The sequence below is a fragment of the Candidozyma duobushaemuli genome, assembly GCF_002926085.2.
Source record: "Candidozyma duobushaemuli strain B09383 chromosome Unknown B_B09383, whole genome shotgun sequence".
Taxonomy (NCBI): Eukaryota; Fungi; Ascomycota; class Pichiomycetes; order Serinales; family Metschnikowiaceae; genus Candidozyma; species Candidozyma duobushaemuli.
Genome location: NW_020289895.1, coordinates 1,877,138 through 1,893,054, shown reverse-complemented (window position 1 = coordinate 1,893,054; position 15,917 = coordinate 1,877,138). Strand labels below are relative to the sequence as shown.

Genomic DNA, 15,917 nt, shown 5'->3' with positions numbered 1-15,917 from the left:
CTCAAACCGTATATCCGAACAACAAGACGTTTATCCGAACAACCACATCGTCAATATATCGGCGTTAGCGACCATCGTATCGCTCACCTTAGCCTTATCAACTATCTTATGTCAATCTCGCTTCAACTGGAAGACACAAACCTGGCAAGTGCCGCTTTGATATCATTCAACTGTTGAGCGTACTCCTGCTGCTCATTCCGCTCCACCGGCGTGTGATCCTCGCCAACCTGGCTCTCGAGTTCCTGTGTCTTCTTCTCCAACTGCTCTAACTCCAGTCTCTTCTGTTCGCTCTGTTTCTGAGCTTCCTTGAGCTGCTCATCAAGCTCTTTGAGTGTAGTTTCATCGCTCTCAACGGCACTGTTTGCAATACTAATAGCCTCGCTGAGTCCAATGTCGTCTGAGTCTATGAGCTTCTTGAAGTTGAATAGCGTTTTGTAGTTCTCGTTCTCTCCTTCGTTCATAAGCTGATCTAGCTCCTCCTGAAGCTGCGCAGCCTCCGATAGACTCTCCTTGACCTCAGCTTTATGCTTTTGAAGTTGATCATTTAAAGTGACTACCTCTTCTGCCAAATTTTCAGCTTGTTCCGTCAGAGCTTCAATTTCTCGTTTAAGCAGCTTGAGGGTGGCTTTGAATTGTTGGTTCTCGGACAAAATCAGATCGACATCTTCCTTCGTGATATTCTTTTCATCTATAAGCAACAGCCGTAGGAACTTATCTCTGGTTTCTTGTTCTAGGTACTGGAACTTGAGCTTTGATAAGAACTGTTTTAGATGCGCGAGTTCTGTTTTGATTTTGGCCGGATTTTTTAAACTGGAATTTGAGGCATTCGTGACACTTTCAAAAACCTCTTTGGCCTGAGAAATCAGCGTGTTTTGGCCGATTTGCTCAATGTCTGCCATAGTATGCTTTGTTTGTTGATGTTCATGTACTACAGTATTATTATGTATGCGCGCGGGTTGGCTATTCACTTCTATGCAAATGGGATTAGTGGAGGAGCTATGCTCACTGTTCCTTGAATTTGTCGAGCTCGGCTGTAAGGCCAGCGGGGACTTCGACAGACTCGGACTCCTCCACAGTCTTGGTGTTCTTTGTCTTTTCCTTTTGGAGCTTCTTCTGCTCCTTCTCCTCGGCCTCCTTCTTTTCGCTAGGTGTCATGATGAAGTCGTTGAAGTTGATCTTGGAGGAAACCTTACTGTCCTCGTCGAAGTCAGCAGTCTCGTTCCACTCCTCCAATTCCAACTCATGCTCACGCTCAATTGCGAACTTGACGGCTTCAAGAACATTGTCGCACTGGTGCTTAGGCTTGTACTTTGGCTCGGTGCCAGCCTGGTAGACACCAGTCTCGACGAGAATGGAGAACCACGAGTCGTCGTGGGAGTTGGCAAATCTGATATCAGATTCTGGGGTGTCACCGACGAAGTAGACGGTCGATGCTGGAGGCAATTGCAACTGAATCTTGTCCTGCAAGCTCAATTCACCCAACTTGCCGATTGTCTTGCCTTCTTCGTCTTCATCGGACTCGTTCTCGTCGTCGCTCTCGTAGTTACCAGACTCCAACTTGGCCTGGTTGATGAACTCCTCGCCCTCGTCATTGATCAAGATGTCAGCGTCTTGGGCGTCTGGGTCGTTGACGTTCAGCTTCTTCAAGTGCTCGTCCAACATACCTCTTCTCCAGTTCTTCAAGACCTTGTTGGCAAACTTGAAAGTACCAGCCTGGGGTTTACCGAATCTGTGCACCTTCAATTCGAGGCCAGTGTGCTCTCTGTACAAGGCAGCGATGGAGACCTGCAAGGCACCCATACCGTATCTGTTCAACTTGTAGTTTGTAGCCCAGATGAAATCGGAGTGAGCAAAGTAGATCTCTGGACCTTCGTTGTAGGTCTTGGACTCGGTACCCATGACACCGTTCTTGGACAAAAGCAATTCCAAGATGATCTGCTGGTCAGCAGCCCAGTTTCTGGAGTCAGCGAACACAAGAATGGCGTCGATCGAGACCTTGGAGAAGTCGACGTCGGTTCTGCAGCAGATCTTCTCCTCCTCGGTCAAATCGTGGTAAGGAGACACGGCAGGGTTCCACTTCAAGATATCCAATGGGGTGTAGACGTTGGTGAAACCGTACGACTCAGCCACGTTTCTGCAGACGTTACCGACACCGCCCACAACCAACACGTTCTTGTAAAGAGGAACCAAGTCTCTCATTGGAGTGTGGCCCTGGATGATTTGCTCGACCTTGATCTCGGTCTCCAATCTCTTGGACAAGTCCTCGGCTCTGACCTTTTCGGGCTTACCACCTCCGTTGGTGACGTAGATGGAAGGAACCTTGATGTTGTACTTGTTTTCACCGTTCAACATTCTGATGGCTTCCTTGGCGACAGGAATGGTGTCGGGGCCTCTCAAGATAACACCGTCGATATCGAAGCAGAAGGCGTAGGAGGCGACTCTGGGGTGGTCGATGATGGACTTCTTCTTACGCTTGATGATGGAGGAGTTACGGGACAACTTGGCCAAGGAGTCGACCTTCTTCAAGTTTGCGTTGGAGCCCTGTTTGCTCAAGGAGGTGGAGGAGGAAAGCTTGGTCAAGCCATTCTGCCACTGGTTCAAGTCGGAAAGCGACAACGACGACACCCTGTGTTTTCTGGAGGCAGGGGTCAACAGGTCGATGCCATCGTTGTTAAGGTACGACTGGAAAGCGGGGGATTCGGAAACGGCGCTCTCGCCTGGGGAGTTTGGCATTATAGATTTATAGATATGGACGGGGCAACCTGGGAGGCACTTGGTTTATATACTCCGAGTGAGACACCTACGTAATTGTGTGCATTACCGCGGGGCATGCCGTGTGGGAAAAGTAGGGAGGAGCCACGCACGCCGGGCAGTGTGTGCAGTACCACGTATTAGGTATGCCGGCGCCATGTAGCAAACTAGGGCGATGGTTGCAAATGAGGGGAGGTTAGTTTGGAAGCTATATAAGGTGGGGGAATGCCGGTGGCGATTCGCAGTGCTAGAGTTTTTAATGACTTTTTTGTGTAGATCTGATTGGTTGGGATTTGGGGCCGTGCGGCGCAGAACTTCCACGAGGAAACAGTAGAAGTCCACGGAAGCTGCATCGAAGATCGAGCTCTCAGACCATTGCGGTGTTTGGGACCAATGCAGCAAGTTTTGGAGTTTTCCAGAGACGATCTGAAACAGATGTTGAAAAGCACACACGGATGCTGTGTTCGGTCTCGGAGTTTGGCATGCCCCTCCGTGGGGCTGATCTCGCTTTCCCTGTGATGGATATTAGTTAAAGATGGTTTTTGTTTCTTACCAAATCCAACCTGTCAACTGCATGTCTACGATAGCCATGCAAAGCCCCATGGCGGACTTCCAACGCCAGGTGAACCCGTGGTGTGTATTGCTGCCACACTACACATTGTGCTTCAGGGTATGCTGCGGACCCTGTGGACCACAAAGATAGCAAAAGAAAACAAAAAACGCAAGGGCCCTATTGAATTTACCGACTCTCCAATTATGAGGCCGCCCCAATGCGCCATTTTTCAATCGCCGGATAAACCCTTTCTTTTCGCTCCTCAAAGTGGCCCCAGCGTGGGGCGTCGCAACAGTATGCTTGCTAAATGTACGACGGTTGCTGCCAGGCGAGGCGTCCTGTTTCGCTTGGCGAGGCTCGCCCCGTGCATTTTCCGAGGCGATGTTTCAATTTTTTGAAATGTTTTGGTGATGTGTACTGGGGTGTCACAAGTTGGCTTTGGGCTGTGGCTGCAAACGGATGCTGGAGGGGGCTGTTTGGGAGTTTGATTTGGTGAAGTGGGTGCGTGGGTTTGAGCAGATCGCGGAGTCAGTCTTTCTATTTTTTAGCTTTTCCTTTTAAGTTGATCTTCGGTGTTGTTGCCAGATTTCCTTCCTTGGGTGATTTGGATCGAGCGCCGAGAACATGCGTCTTTTGATCCGGGTTATGAGGGCAGTTAGGGCGGGTTGCAGGAGCACAGGCGTGATCTCGGTTTTGACGATCGATGAAGCAAAACGGTATTTTCAGTTGTGAAGATTCACAGATTGATGAAGCAAACGGGATTTTGAAAGATTATGAAGGTTTCACGGGTAGATCGTGTAATGGGAGGTGACTACCGGTGAGGCTCATTACGAGAAGGGATTTGTGGGCATGGATCTGTAGAAGCACTAGAAAGTAGGTGTTGGATACGAGTATGTGGATATTGAACAGGATGTAATTGCGTAGGTGGAATGTGAGGTGAATTCTTGTTTCGTTTCCAGTAGCCGACGAATAGATGCTGGAGCTCTAGTATGTGAGACAACAGACGGAACCTCATGGAGCTAATTTGAGCAAGTAGAGCTCAATCGTATTTGTCGTAGGAGTCAGCATTCAAATAATTAAAAATAAGGACATCAAATGGAAATGGAAGCTTCAAGACACTTTTGCGGGTGTGGGACTACTCTACTGCCTATCCATACAGTGTCAGTTGCACTAGCTGTGCCTACTACCCAGATACTCCTTGATCCATACCCAGCCAGAAGTTAAAAAAAGTTGATGTTCTATTTTGTTCGAGATTTTATCTTGTCTCTAAATTTCAATTCTGTGTTGAAAGTTCCATTTTGTCTCTATCACTGCAAGGGTCTGGAATAAGCGAGAACATGGATACATGGCCCAACTACAATGGATTCCCAACTGGAAAAAAAAAAAAACAAAACGCTTATTTCATGTCTTCTTATCATTTAAATTACAAGTTTTTCAATCTCCACTTATTCCATTCATCAGATCATAGCCCCAACCGTTGGGCCTTGATCAACCTGTACCTCGCGATATCAGACGCATACAACCACACATCTTCACAAGTTGATAACTGTCGATTCCAAACAATAAAAACCCCCAATTGCTTGATGGAGTCAGAACTGAACATCTCCATCGACAAGCTCGAGGACCAGCTCATCGATAACCCCGATGCGTCTACAACTCAACAGCTAGCTGAGCTGTCCTATGATCAGACCTTCCAGAAAAAGCTCAATGAGAGAGCTGAGCAAATGTACAACGCGTCTAGCGGAGGCAAGGGCGAGAAGGGCTTTGGAAACATCTTCCTGCTTCTTGTGACAAAGCCTTACCTCGAGTATGAGTACAAGGATTGCGAAACCTTGGGTGTGGAACTAAGCGAGTGGTTCGTTTCAGCAGATTACGAGATTCTTCAAATAAAGGAGTTGCCGGGCAGAAAGCTTGCTTTTGATCTAGATAGCTTCACTATGGAAGGCCCGCTCGATGATCTTGTCTATTTCGTCATGGGTGAGTTCAAGCCGGAAGGACACAAAAGAGTCCAATTGGAATGGATCAAAAGAAACTGCCAGGCTTTAGTTGAACACGGCAAATTCTCTAGCATTGTCGATGCTCTTATATCCGCAATTGACCTTGCAAGCAAGCATGCATCTCCAACAGCAGACCGACTCTTCAAATTGCTAACCATAACCTACTTTATCGTGTGTGTCGAGATTTCCAAAGACTCAGATTCCGCTTTGGCGGTGCTACTGGAACTGAATTTACTCGGCAGACTTGTCAGGGTCGTGGAAGAGTGGAAGATTGACCCGAAGATCCCAGTCCGCATCCGAAACGTCATTCTTCTCATATGGAAGCTCATACTACTTGAATTCGGCAACAGTGAGCACTTGACCAAAGTTGATGAGTACCTCAATCGGAAACACGATTTGATTGGCAAGAAGGATGGATCCCCCAAGAGCCTTACTTGCTCTCCCTTGGAGTACTACACTTTTAGAGAGGATCTATTGGACAAGTACCCGGTACTATCGAAAGATGTTCCCAAATGCTACAAGCCGCCACTCAATGAGGAATCAGATGCTCATGATGAAGATACTGAGAACCATCAAGCTTTCATGGCTGCCAACTCCACAGCATCACTTTCAAACCTTCTTGAAATACCACGCACTAACAAAGCACATTCAGTTTTGGGCCAGCTACCAGTCAATACACTCCACATATCCACTCCTGTTCCGTCTCCACCAAGCACTCCTTCCGACTTTATGTCTGGTGGTGAAAAGGTCCGCAAGCTGTACCACGTCAACCAAAGCATGCCATTTATATACCCCAGTGGATCTAATGATGCCTTGCCTGAAGCCATTAAGGAGGCAGACAAGCTTTTTCAAGATGCTGTGTACGAGAGTTACTCTGTTAAAAGACTATGGCGAGAACGCCAAAAGTACATGGCCCAAGAACGTGGTACTCTTGATCACTACAACGATTCAGACACGGAAAGTGGTGACTTACCCGACGCCACAAAAGACCTGTCCGCTCTTCGCTCCCTCCAACGAGTTGACAGCTTTTACAAGACCTCCCTTCCGTATTTTTCGTCCCTAGTGAAGGTTGTGATTGAGATCATCAAGTCATACAAAACTGACCTTAGTTTTCGTGACATTGAACAAGAGATCAACTCTACCTCTTCATTGGTTTTCCAATACAGCGACGGTAACACTAATTCATATGATAAATTGAGGCAACATATGTTGAAACAGCTCGAGGGCGTTCACGCCAAGGAAGTAACGCTTAAGGCAGCAACATCCATCATTAGTCTCTTACTCAAATGGTTTAAAGCCAGTCATGTCATCAAAAGTCATTACTTCGGCTCGATATTGTTCGATGAGCAATATCTAAATGTGTTCGTTGACTTTATGAACAATTCTCTCAACAATACCGACTTTCAAGATTATGAAGAGAATAATAAGTCATTTGCGCCCAATGAAGTTGTTATGGCACAGAATAGACTTATGAATCCAAGCATAAGCATACCTCAATTCGACTTTTTTGCTGTTTGCAGCCTTAAGAGTTTCCAGGATGCGCCAGTTCACCTCATCAACAAAACGCCGATTTCCGAGTTACCATCAAAAGTTGACGATGATAATCATAATGTCGTCCGCTTGACAAAGTTCAATAAAACCTATTGCCATATATTGGCGAACCAATTGCATATCGTGAACAAGATTTTAATCAAAGGAGTCACTCAAAGGATTTTTGCATTTATCGAGACGAAACCAACAGACTTGTTGAAGTTCATATTACTCAACTACATAAACGACAGCTTCAAGATTCCAATTCTCAAAGTCTTCAAAAAGGTCATACCATTCCAAGGCCGCAAGTGGCGTGCGATGAACATGGAGGTGATTTCACAAGTCTACCTTCATTTGAAGCTCACGATCCGAGATAATTGGCTTAGCGGCAGAGACCTTGAAAGTGATTTCAACAATTCGTTCGATCAGGAAATTGCCCTTCGCTCGCTACTCCAGTTCTACAATGTACGCAAGTACCCAGAGGAAATGAGACAGCTTGGTTACACTGTTACGAATGAAGCGCTCAGTGGCCCCTACACCGAAGATGAATAAAATATCGTCCCTAGCTGAACAGGCTCATCGACACCAATATATTCCCCGGTCCGTGAGTGAATCTTTTCTCAAGAGAACCGAGGTTCCTGATAACCCGTGCTGTTTTTACCACACAGCATGATAATTCACTCATTTGAATTCAAGAACGTAAACCGAATGAGAAATTCGAGTCATTCAAAAGGCAAACAAACCAAGACTAAGATCACAGTGGACCGTTTATGATCCATGAGGATGGTTATCCGTTATGTGCCCTGGTTTGTTAGCTTCTCGCCCACTGAGATGCTAGTGCCATTGAAAGGGACAAATTCTAGCAGTATCAATATCCTACAACAAAATATGCCTCATATAGGATGTTCCGCTTAATTGTATGGGTAATACTTCAGCAAAGTGGTCTCAGCAATTGTTAACTCTGCGCGTTAGATCTTGACTATTCTCTCCTTTCAAACTCATCCCTGTGAAACTCTCGAACTTCAAGAAGCCATTAGGATTAGACTTTACAGACCTTAACCGAATATTGCTACGAACGAAGTGAAAAAAAAAAATCAAATGAATCTTCGAATTGTTAGATCCCAATTTGCGCTGACCTAACCTCTGTAGAATAAACTCCAACGCTCATTCGTACATCGATCGATTGCATTTGATATCGAAACACAACCTCTTTTCTCCAGCATTCATGGGCGCTATACGAAGATCGAACTGCCACATCAGTAGGAACTTCCGTCCCATTGAAGAAAACAGTATCCTGACCTTTAAAATACAGGTCCTTGTACTTTGCGACATTGGACAAAATAGGTAAGGCTCAACATTGTCCGGGATTTTGCAGTCAAACACTTCTTCAGGTAATGTCATGGATCGAGCACGTAGATTGCCGGGCGTCCTGTCCCCAAACTTGCTCCACATAAAAGGTTTGGTGAGAGGATTGAGATCTTTGTGAAGCAAAACTGTGGTTTCATAATCTGAACGGCGCTGAAGTCTTCTTAACTCGATCAATTCGATCTCGATGTGTTCTAGCTGAATCCAGACATCCTTCATGGGTTTCTTACGATTCGCTTCCTCGAACCCGACAGCAGAGATCATTTCAATTTTCATGAACGCCGATAGTCTTGTTCCAGCAAATGTGACTGCTGCATGCTCCAACGGCAAGAACCTTCCTGAGTGCCCATATTCACGTTCAGTGACACGGGTCATGAATGGGAGCTTTTCTTCGCCAAGGAAAAAAGAATGATCCGCAAACGTTCTCCTATACTTTTTATGTGGCAGAATCTCAAGAAATTGAACAGTTTGATCTCCAAACATCAAACACAGACAGGCTTCAAGCTTTGCCAGTAAAATGTGATTAGCACTTCTCGCTTTGTTCAAAAGCCGTACTTCCATGTGAGGCTCACGACACCCTTGCAGTTTCTGCCAGCCTTCCAATCTGTGCCAGAATGCTCGAGGTCTGTAGAGGTCTAATGGACCTCGGTCATAACGATCCTCGCGCTGGAAAACGTATTTTGATCCTTCTAAGACGAAGAGAAAAACCTTGCTACTTTCAGTATGGCGATAAGAGCGCAACAGGCAACGAAAAAACTCATTCTTCAAGTCAACCAACCTATCCTTCGCAAAGCTCAAAAATCTTTGCAGTGTTCGATCGTCACTAGCGAATTTCATGACGTAGGCAGGAACATGAGTCGTATTACCTCCTGGGTATTTTATCCAAATATTTGCCACGTCTTGACGGTCGAACCTCTCATGTCTTCGCCGTGCCATATGCAATTCAAGAAAGCTGCTCAAGAATACTTGTGGAATGCATTGATGTGAAAGAACAACCAGAATTTTCAAACCGTAGCATCGCAAAAGATTATCACTGAAGAAGGTTGGCCCACATTGCGGTAGTGAAGATTTCAACAATATGGGGATTGCATCAAATTTTGACCCAATTGGCACCCGACAGTCAGGCTTGGACTCGACTATGGTGATGGAACGCGTATCCTTGGACATTAGTCCATCTTTTGAGACACTGGTAAATTCTTGTAGTTCCACCCTTACATTGGATATGAAAAATAGTTCTGCACGGCTTTTATCGTCATTCTTCAAATCTGAAATTTGGAGACTCAAGGAAAGGAACTCGGACAAAGCCATGCCAGGAAGAACAATTCTGTGTTGAAACAACTGTGAAAACCAAGACGAGTTCACAAATTCAGCCTTGAGCTGCATCGACAAAGTATCAGATATGCAACAGTCTGATGCGGCCAACATTTCAGACCCGATCCCATAAAGCAGATGAGACATTGGGAACATTGGACCAGGAAATACTTCCCTCAGGTTTCCCAAAGCACAAAAACACCCACCAACTATGGGCATAGTAATCGCATGTTGTGACTTCTTAAACGTAATATCTGTCTGTCGAACTTCGAAGACTAACATTCTTTTGGTATCGTCCGGACCGGATCCGAATGAGGTTACGCCATTGTTCAAGCGAGCCGACTCTAGATGGACCTTCAGCTCGGGATCAATAAGCTCACTTGAGCTTATAAATTGAGCTTCAGTGACTTGAAGCAAGTCCTCAAAAATCTTGTAGCAGCTCTCCCTGGCTGAGTATTGGCCCGTAGCGACTGTTCTTCCGAAACTCTCCACCATACGATGATAATTTCTACCGAAATTTGTGAATGTGTAAACTGTCTCTAGTTTAGGCACCTCATTGGCCCCTTTACCGCACATTTTATTGAGGTCTTCAGTGGGTTCACTGTTCGACATAGTATGTGTTAAGGTGTTGTCAGAAATCGAATGGGATAATGCACTTTAATATCCAAATAAGTCACCTGAAGCAAAATGAGCCAAAAAAGGAAGGACTTGTTGCTAGAATAATTTTTACCCCCAAATGTGATATGGTCATGCGAAACGCTGGTATCAATTCGGATCGATAAGTAAAACTAAACATTCCCCATAAGCGAGGCACTTCTTGTCTATTAGGTTGCAACATGAGTGTTCATGGAGCTAAAGGCCTCTTGTGAGCCTCATAGACACTACCATGAAATTGGTGACTCATCATAACGACTACGCTCAAGCGATATTTCATTCCTCAACGTAATCAGATAATATTTCATCAACGGTCATAGAAGGAGCATATGCAGCCAGCATTCTAGTAAATCAGAAGCCGAGCTATTGATGACACGAAAGGCGGGGCATCTCTCGTGGTGACCGAATGAGCTCCGTCGTGAGTGGAGTCGCTAATTACCAGTATTTGACGTTATTCATTAACGAAGCCTGCCCTAGAAACGCAGACTTCTGGAAGGACGAGTTATATACTGAGCCTGGTAAACTGATCTTTCATCCCTGATTTCCTTGTCTAGCCTCCACCTCTTGATTTATAAGTGAGAAGAGCACTTCAGTATCCTGATAAGCATCACTTATTTCTCAGATTTTTCATTCTAAGGTTCAGTAATATTATATTTCACCATTACCATGCCTCTTTACGCTCCTGCCTCTACACAGGAATCGCTCACCAACACTATGATGACGAAGATAATACCATTAAACATTAGGAAAGGAGATATTTAAAGAACAAATAAATCAAATCTATTGAAGTGCACTCCTCGCTTGATTCCAAGAGGGCGGAGACAGGACGATTGAGTTAAGGGATGAAGACTTCTTCCTGTGGTAGCACTCTAAAAGTCGTGTACGTAGACCGTACTATTATCCTGATTCAACAAAACAGTAGAATAACATACCAAGAAGAGAAAAGCGAAGATGGGACGGGTTTGTCTGACCAGTATAGAGCTGATGGAGATAACGTTGTGATGCGTCACTGACAAGGCCAGTTTCACAAGAATCCTCATTCCTAGTGAGCCTGTCTTGATGATCGACAATATACAATGATGGATCCATTGGGCCAAAATTCTGAGCTAGATCAACTCTTGTGAAGCTTGGCGCTCTTCATACGTCTACTTCACACGTTCACAAATATCACTCTCGTTGTCCTTAAGTGAACGCCACATTCTTCTACCATGTAACGATGAAAGATCTCAGTTTTCGAAGAGCTCACGACAGGAAAGACGGTACTTATTTTAGGTCTGAAGATGTGGCTGTTGGGAGGATACGAAGACACCCACGAGGCGGAACCATGATCTGCTATATTGACTTCACGCCACTATATCGTCCTGATGGCAACAACAGCACCCGCTTGTTGTTTAGAGCAGGCTAGACTTGGACTTACGTTGGAAAGAACTTCCTTTATAGCTGACGCTGGATCTATTAAACGGAATGCTATTGGTACTTTGTGCCACAGCGAAGCCATACTTGTTATATGTTCTACAACTCCCATGCTTGAACATTTCATCGAGCCCGACACGTTCGGAGAGTGCCTCTTATCGCTCGATCAACCAACCTCGGCATACGTGTGGATGAATGTGCCGCCATCATTAAACATTCGCTTCTTCATCCCGAGGCGGAGCTGGCTGGTCAGCATGAGAAATTGCCACGATGGTAGAAGTCGCTGCCACAACAAAATATTCACATATCGCTAGACAAGCCCTTGCAACGAACCACTCGTTCAGGAACTTCGTAGAATCGTGTGAATCCACAACCAAACAGGTAATAAAGAAGGCCAAAGCTCCCAGGATATAAATACCAGCGATCACGCGTCGAAACCAGGCATTCTTAGAGAGCCATGGAAGGCAAGCTAGTAGCACTCCAAGCAGTAGTAGGTTTGTGCTCTCTTTCATCTTAAAGTCCTCATAAAGCTGGTCACAATTCACTGAGGGTTCCTGAGTCGCCTCGTCTCCGACCGCCTGATCCTGGCTCACAATCGGGCTATTCAGTTTCACTTCTTTCCCACCACCAACTTCGACGAGAGTGAATACAGAATATCCCAAGGCGTGGGACGTATAAGACTCGCTCCAGTAACCCATCAGCACACTGATCTGACTCCTGGAATCGGCTGTTCTCTGGCCAGCGAGTGACGAAGTGTGCAAGGCACCAAGCTGGGTGTTTACCTCTTCAATTCTGTTGCCTTGATTCTCAATGCATCTCTCGTGACTGGGGAAGTTATGATACTCAATACATGTAAGGCTAAGAAGTACCAGAAAACCAATCAAAGCTGCAGCCGACACAATTACCTTCCAAAGAATTTTGCAAGGCTTCGACCAAGCGGGACGCTCTGGATCCCCGTTTCTTCTGGCTCTAACTGGGACCTCTCCGACTTGGTCTTCTCCGTCAGCTTGGTTGTTTCCGCCAGCTTGGTTGTTTCCGCCAGCTTGGTTGTTTCCGCCAGCGTTGTTTCCATTCTCCCTTTCTCTCCAAATCAAAAACCTTGGGGGCATATCCTAGGTAGATTGACTGAATTTGCTTGGTAAAACTTAAATTGTGTTTGAGGTACTGATAAACGTATTTGGATGGTGTGGAGTATCAGCTTGTGTTGGGAATAGTAGTATGTGTGACCAAAAAAGGGAGGGCTCTTTTTGCACCCATTCTCATTTTGCAGCCACGGCCTGGCCATAGTGAGACCGACAGCTCATTGCGGAAACTCGGGGAAAAGAGACAGGGCCGAGCTCTTGCGAGGAATCGCATGGTATGTGTTGTTTCTAAGTGTATTAGAGGCTGTTTGAATCAACAGCCATTTCGTATCTGACAAGGTCAAGTAGATCATACCGACCCTATCCTCTCCACACTCAGATGTATTTGCAAGCACACGAGAGCCGGCTTGGGTTGCATTTCATGATTGTTCGACAGTACAGTCAAATTGGTGGCTAAGATAGTGGAGTTTTGAAGTAATCGGTAGCACTGCATCAGAACCTTAGACATTAGAAACCCATATTGCTCCTGACAGTCTTCAATTACAGCTCACTAGTGTTACGAGGTTCATCTTCATGGCTCCGCGACTATGAAACTATGGCTATAGCCTCTCTTCTCAAACTCCCTCAGATCTTGCTAAGTGTAGCTTGCAATATACGGACTGCTACTTATAGTGTCCTGTATATACGACCCTGGTAGTATTACAAGATCACCATATTTTGAGGGAATAGTATTTACTGCAGGGGCTCAACAATCGGTCTAAATTTTCCAGTCACCCATGCACCACTCTAGCTGACAACTCCAGGAAGCTCAACCTTTCCCAACACATGGCACAAATTTCTCAGCACATGGATCAAATTATCCTTGTCTATCATCGAGGCGGAGGAAGACGAACTTCAATGTAAAAGAAAACGAATCGATATTAAGGGTCACGCTATTTAAACATATATGGCGGTAAAGAAGCGCAGAATGTTTAAACCCATCTGTCAAGCTTCTAGAGCCCAGGCCATTCCAAATCAGTCTAAGCAAAAGTGGGTTTCGTCTTGCCAGCGCTTGACATCGAAACACGATTTCACTTCCTCGGTCTCGATGGCGATACGAAGATCCATGTACCACCAATAGAAGTCTTTAGTTCCATTGATAGAAAACAGTACCCTTCCAAACAATCCGCAACTTCTCATATTCTGCGACATCGGGCAGAAGAGGTACGGCTCAACATCGCCCGGGATCTTACAGTCCAATATTTCATCGGGTAGTATCATTGAGCAAGAGCCCAGATCGCCGGGAGTTCTGTCTGTAAAATCACTCCGGCAAAACGGTTTTATAGCAGGGTTGAGATCTTTCTGAAGCAAAGATCTGTTCTTAAGACTGTTTCTGCCTTGCATGCTGCTTACTTCTATCAACTCTATCATGATGTGCTCTAGTTGAATGCAGACATCCTTCAGAGCCCGAGGGCAATTCGCTTCCTCGTCACCTTGGGCTATTATCATTTCTAATTCCATGAAAGCGGATACATTCGCCCCTGCAGTTGTGACGGCTGATAAATTCCATACCCTTCCCAGGCATCCGTTTACACGATCATTAATGCGGACGAAGAGTGGAAGCTTGGATTCCCCAATTAGGTAAGACCTGCCCGGAGAAGCTCGATTCCACAGTCTACCTGGGAAAACTTCTAGAGTCTCAAGAGTTTGTTCGCCGAGCATCAAGCACCCAAAGACTTGATTTTTCTTCAAGAATGGTCGGTCGCCATGCTCTGCTTTGCTTGAAAGACGTACCACCACGTGGGGCTCGAGACACCCTTGCAGTTTTTTCCAGCCTCTCAATCTATGCCAAGGTCTACGAGGCCTGAAAAGGCGGTACGGACCTCGGTCGTAACGATGACGACGCCTAAATACAAAATCCAATCCCTCTAATGCGAAAAGTAAAACCTTGTTATCTTCGTTATGGGGATAACACCGCAACTGGCAACGAATGAACTGATTCTCTGTGTCAAACAAACTATCTTTCGCAAAGCTCAAAAACTTTTGCAAGGTTCGATCGTCACTTGAGTACTTGGTAACATAAAAGGGAAAGATAGATGGAGAACCCCCTATGTATCTTTCGTAATTAAATGAGTCCTTATAATCGATTACCTCGGTTCTTGTTCGCGCCAAGTTGACTTCAAGAAAGTTACTCAAAACGATGTGTGGGAGGCAGCCGCGTGAAAGTGTCACCAGAATCTTCAAACCGTAGCTCCGCAAAAGATCATCACTGAAGAACGATGGCCCAAATTGAGGTAGTGAGCATTTCAATAAATCGGGAGGCACTAGAAACTCTGACTCGAGCGGCACAAGGTGATGTGCCTCGGAGTCGAGAATTGTAATGTGACGTACATCATTGGATATGAGTCCATTCCTCGACACACTTATAAATTCTTGTACATCAACCTTTAAATGAGAAATGTAAAAAGGTTGTGGGGGTTTTTCATTGCTTTTATATGCTCCTGAGACTCGGAGGCTCAAGGCTAAAAATTCAGACAAAGCCATCCCAGGAAGAACAATTCTGTGATGGGACTCCTGCCTAAACCAAGACGGATTCAAAAACTCAGCATGGAGATCGACCTTCATGGTATCGCAGACGTGATGACACGAGCTAGCAGAAACTTCAGATCCAACCCCATAAATCAGATGAGACATTGGGAACTTTGGCCCCGGAAACATTTCGTATTGATTCCCCATAACCAAAAAGCAGCAACCGATTGAGGGCGCAGGCAACTCATGGTTTGAATCATTAAACTTAAGGTGAGTTTGGCGAACTTCAAACACCAACTTTTTCTTTGTGTCCTCAGGTCCGGATCCTATCGAAGTAATGCCATTGTTCAGACGGGCATACTCTAAATTGACCTTCAGTTCAGGATCAAAACGTTTGTTTGAGCTTGAAACTTGCGTTTCAGTTACTTGGACGAAGTCTTCAAGAGCTTTATACCAACACTCTTGGAATGGGTACAGGCTGGTTCCAACTGCTCTTCCAAAGTTCTCCACCATAAGATGAAACGTGCACCCGAAGTTCGTGAATGCGTAAACTGTGTCTACTCTAGTCACCTCATTGGCCCCTTCACCACACGTTACTTTGGGTTTTTCAACTAGTTCTCTCTTCGACATGGTATGGGTTAGGTGCGGTGCTCTCTGGAAACACGACACCATTTCTCTTTATATTCCTCCTGGTTTTCGAAGCGAGCCAAAATGGCAACTCCTGACAAAAATATGCTTTGGTCACGCAATTGT

The 15,917-nt window shown here is 45.5% G+C and overlaps 4 protein-coding genes across 4 annotated transcripts; 1 reads left to right on the top strand and 3 right to left on the bottom strand. All coding sequences in view use genetic code 12, as the record gives it.

Moving 5' to 3' along the window:
- Positions 1-122: 122 nt before the first annotated feature.
- Positions 123-899, bottom strand: CXQ87_002276 (uncharacterized protein; the record flags this gene model as incomplete). Its single annotated transcript, XM_025480791.1, has 1 exon — positions 123-899. The coding sequence occupies one exon, from the start codon at positions 897-899 to the stop codon at positions 123-125; it is 777 nt and encodes a 258-aa protein (XP_025335091.1).
- Positions 900-1,002: 103 nt separating this feature from the next.
- Positions 1,003-2,733, bottom strand: CXQ87_002275 (uncharacterized protein; the record flags this gene model as incomplete). Its single annotated transcript, XM_025480790.1, has 1 exon — positions 1,003-2,733. One exon carries the CDS (start codon positions 2,731-2,733, stop codon positions 1,003-1,005), a length of 1,731 nt encoding a protein of 576 aa, XP_025335090.1.
- A 2,154-nt stretch (positions 2,734-4,887) lies between these two features.
- Positions 4,888-7,383, top strand: CXQ87_002274 (uncharacterized protein; the record flags this gene model as incomplete). The annotated part of the gene is made up of 1 exon (XM_025480789.1): positions 4,888-7,383. One exon carries the CDS (start codon positions 4,888-4,890, stop codon positions 7,381-7,383), a length of 2,496 nt encoding a protein of 831 aa, XP_025335089.1.
- A 4,400-nt stretch (positions 7,384-11,783) lies between these two features.
- On the bottom strand, positions 11,784-12,683 carry CXQ87_002273 (uncharacterized protein; the record flags this gene model as incomplete). The annotated part of the gene is made up of 1 exon (XM_025480788.1): positions 11,784-12,683. The coding sequence occupies one exon, from the start codon at positions 12,681-12,683 to the stop codon at positions 11,784-11,786; it is 900 nt and encodes a 299-aa protein (XP_025335088.1).
- Between the last annotated feature and the right edge of the window lie 3,234 nt (positions 12,684-15,917).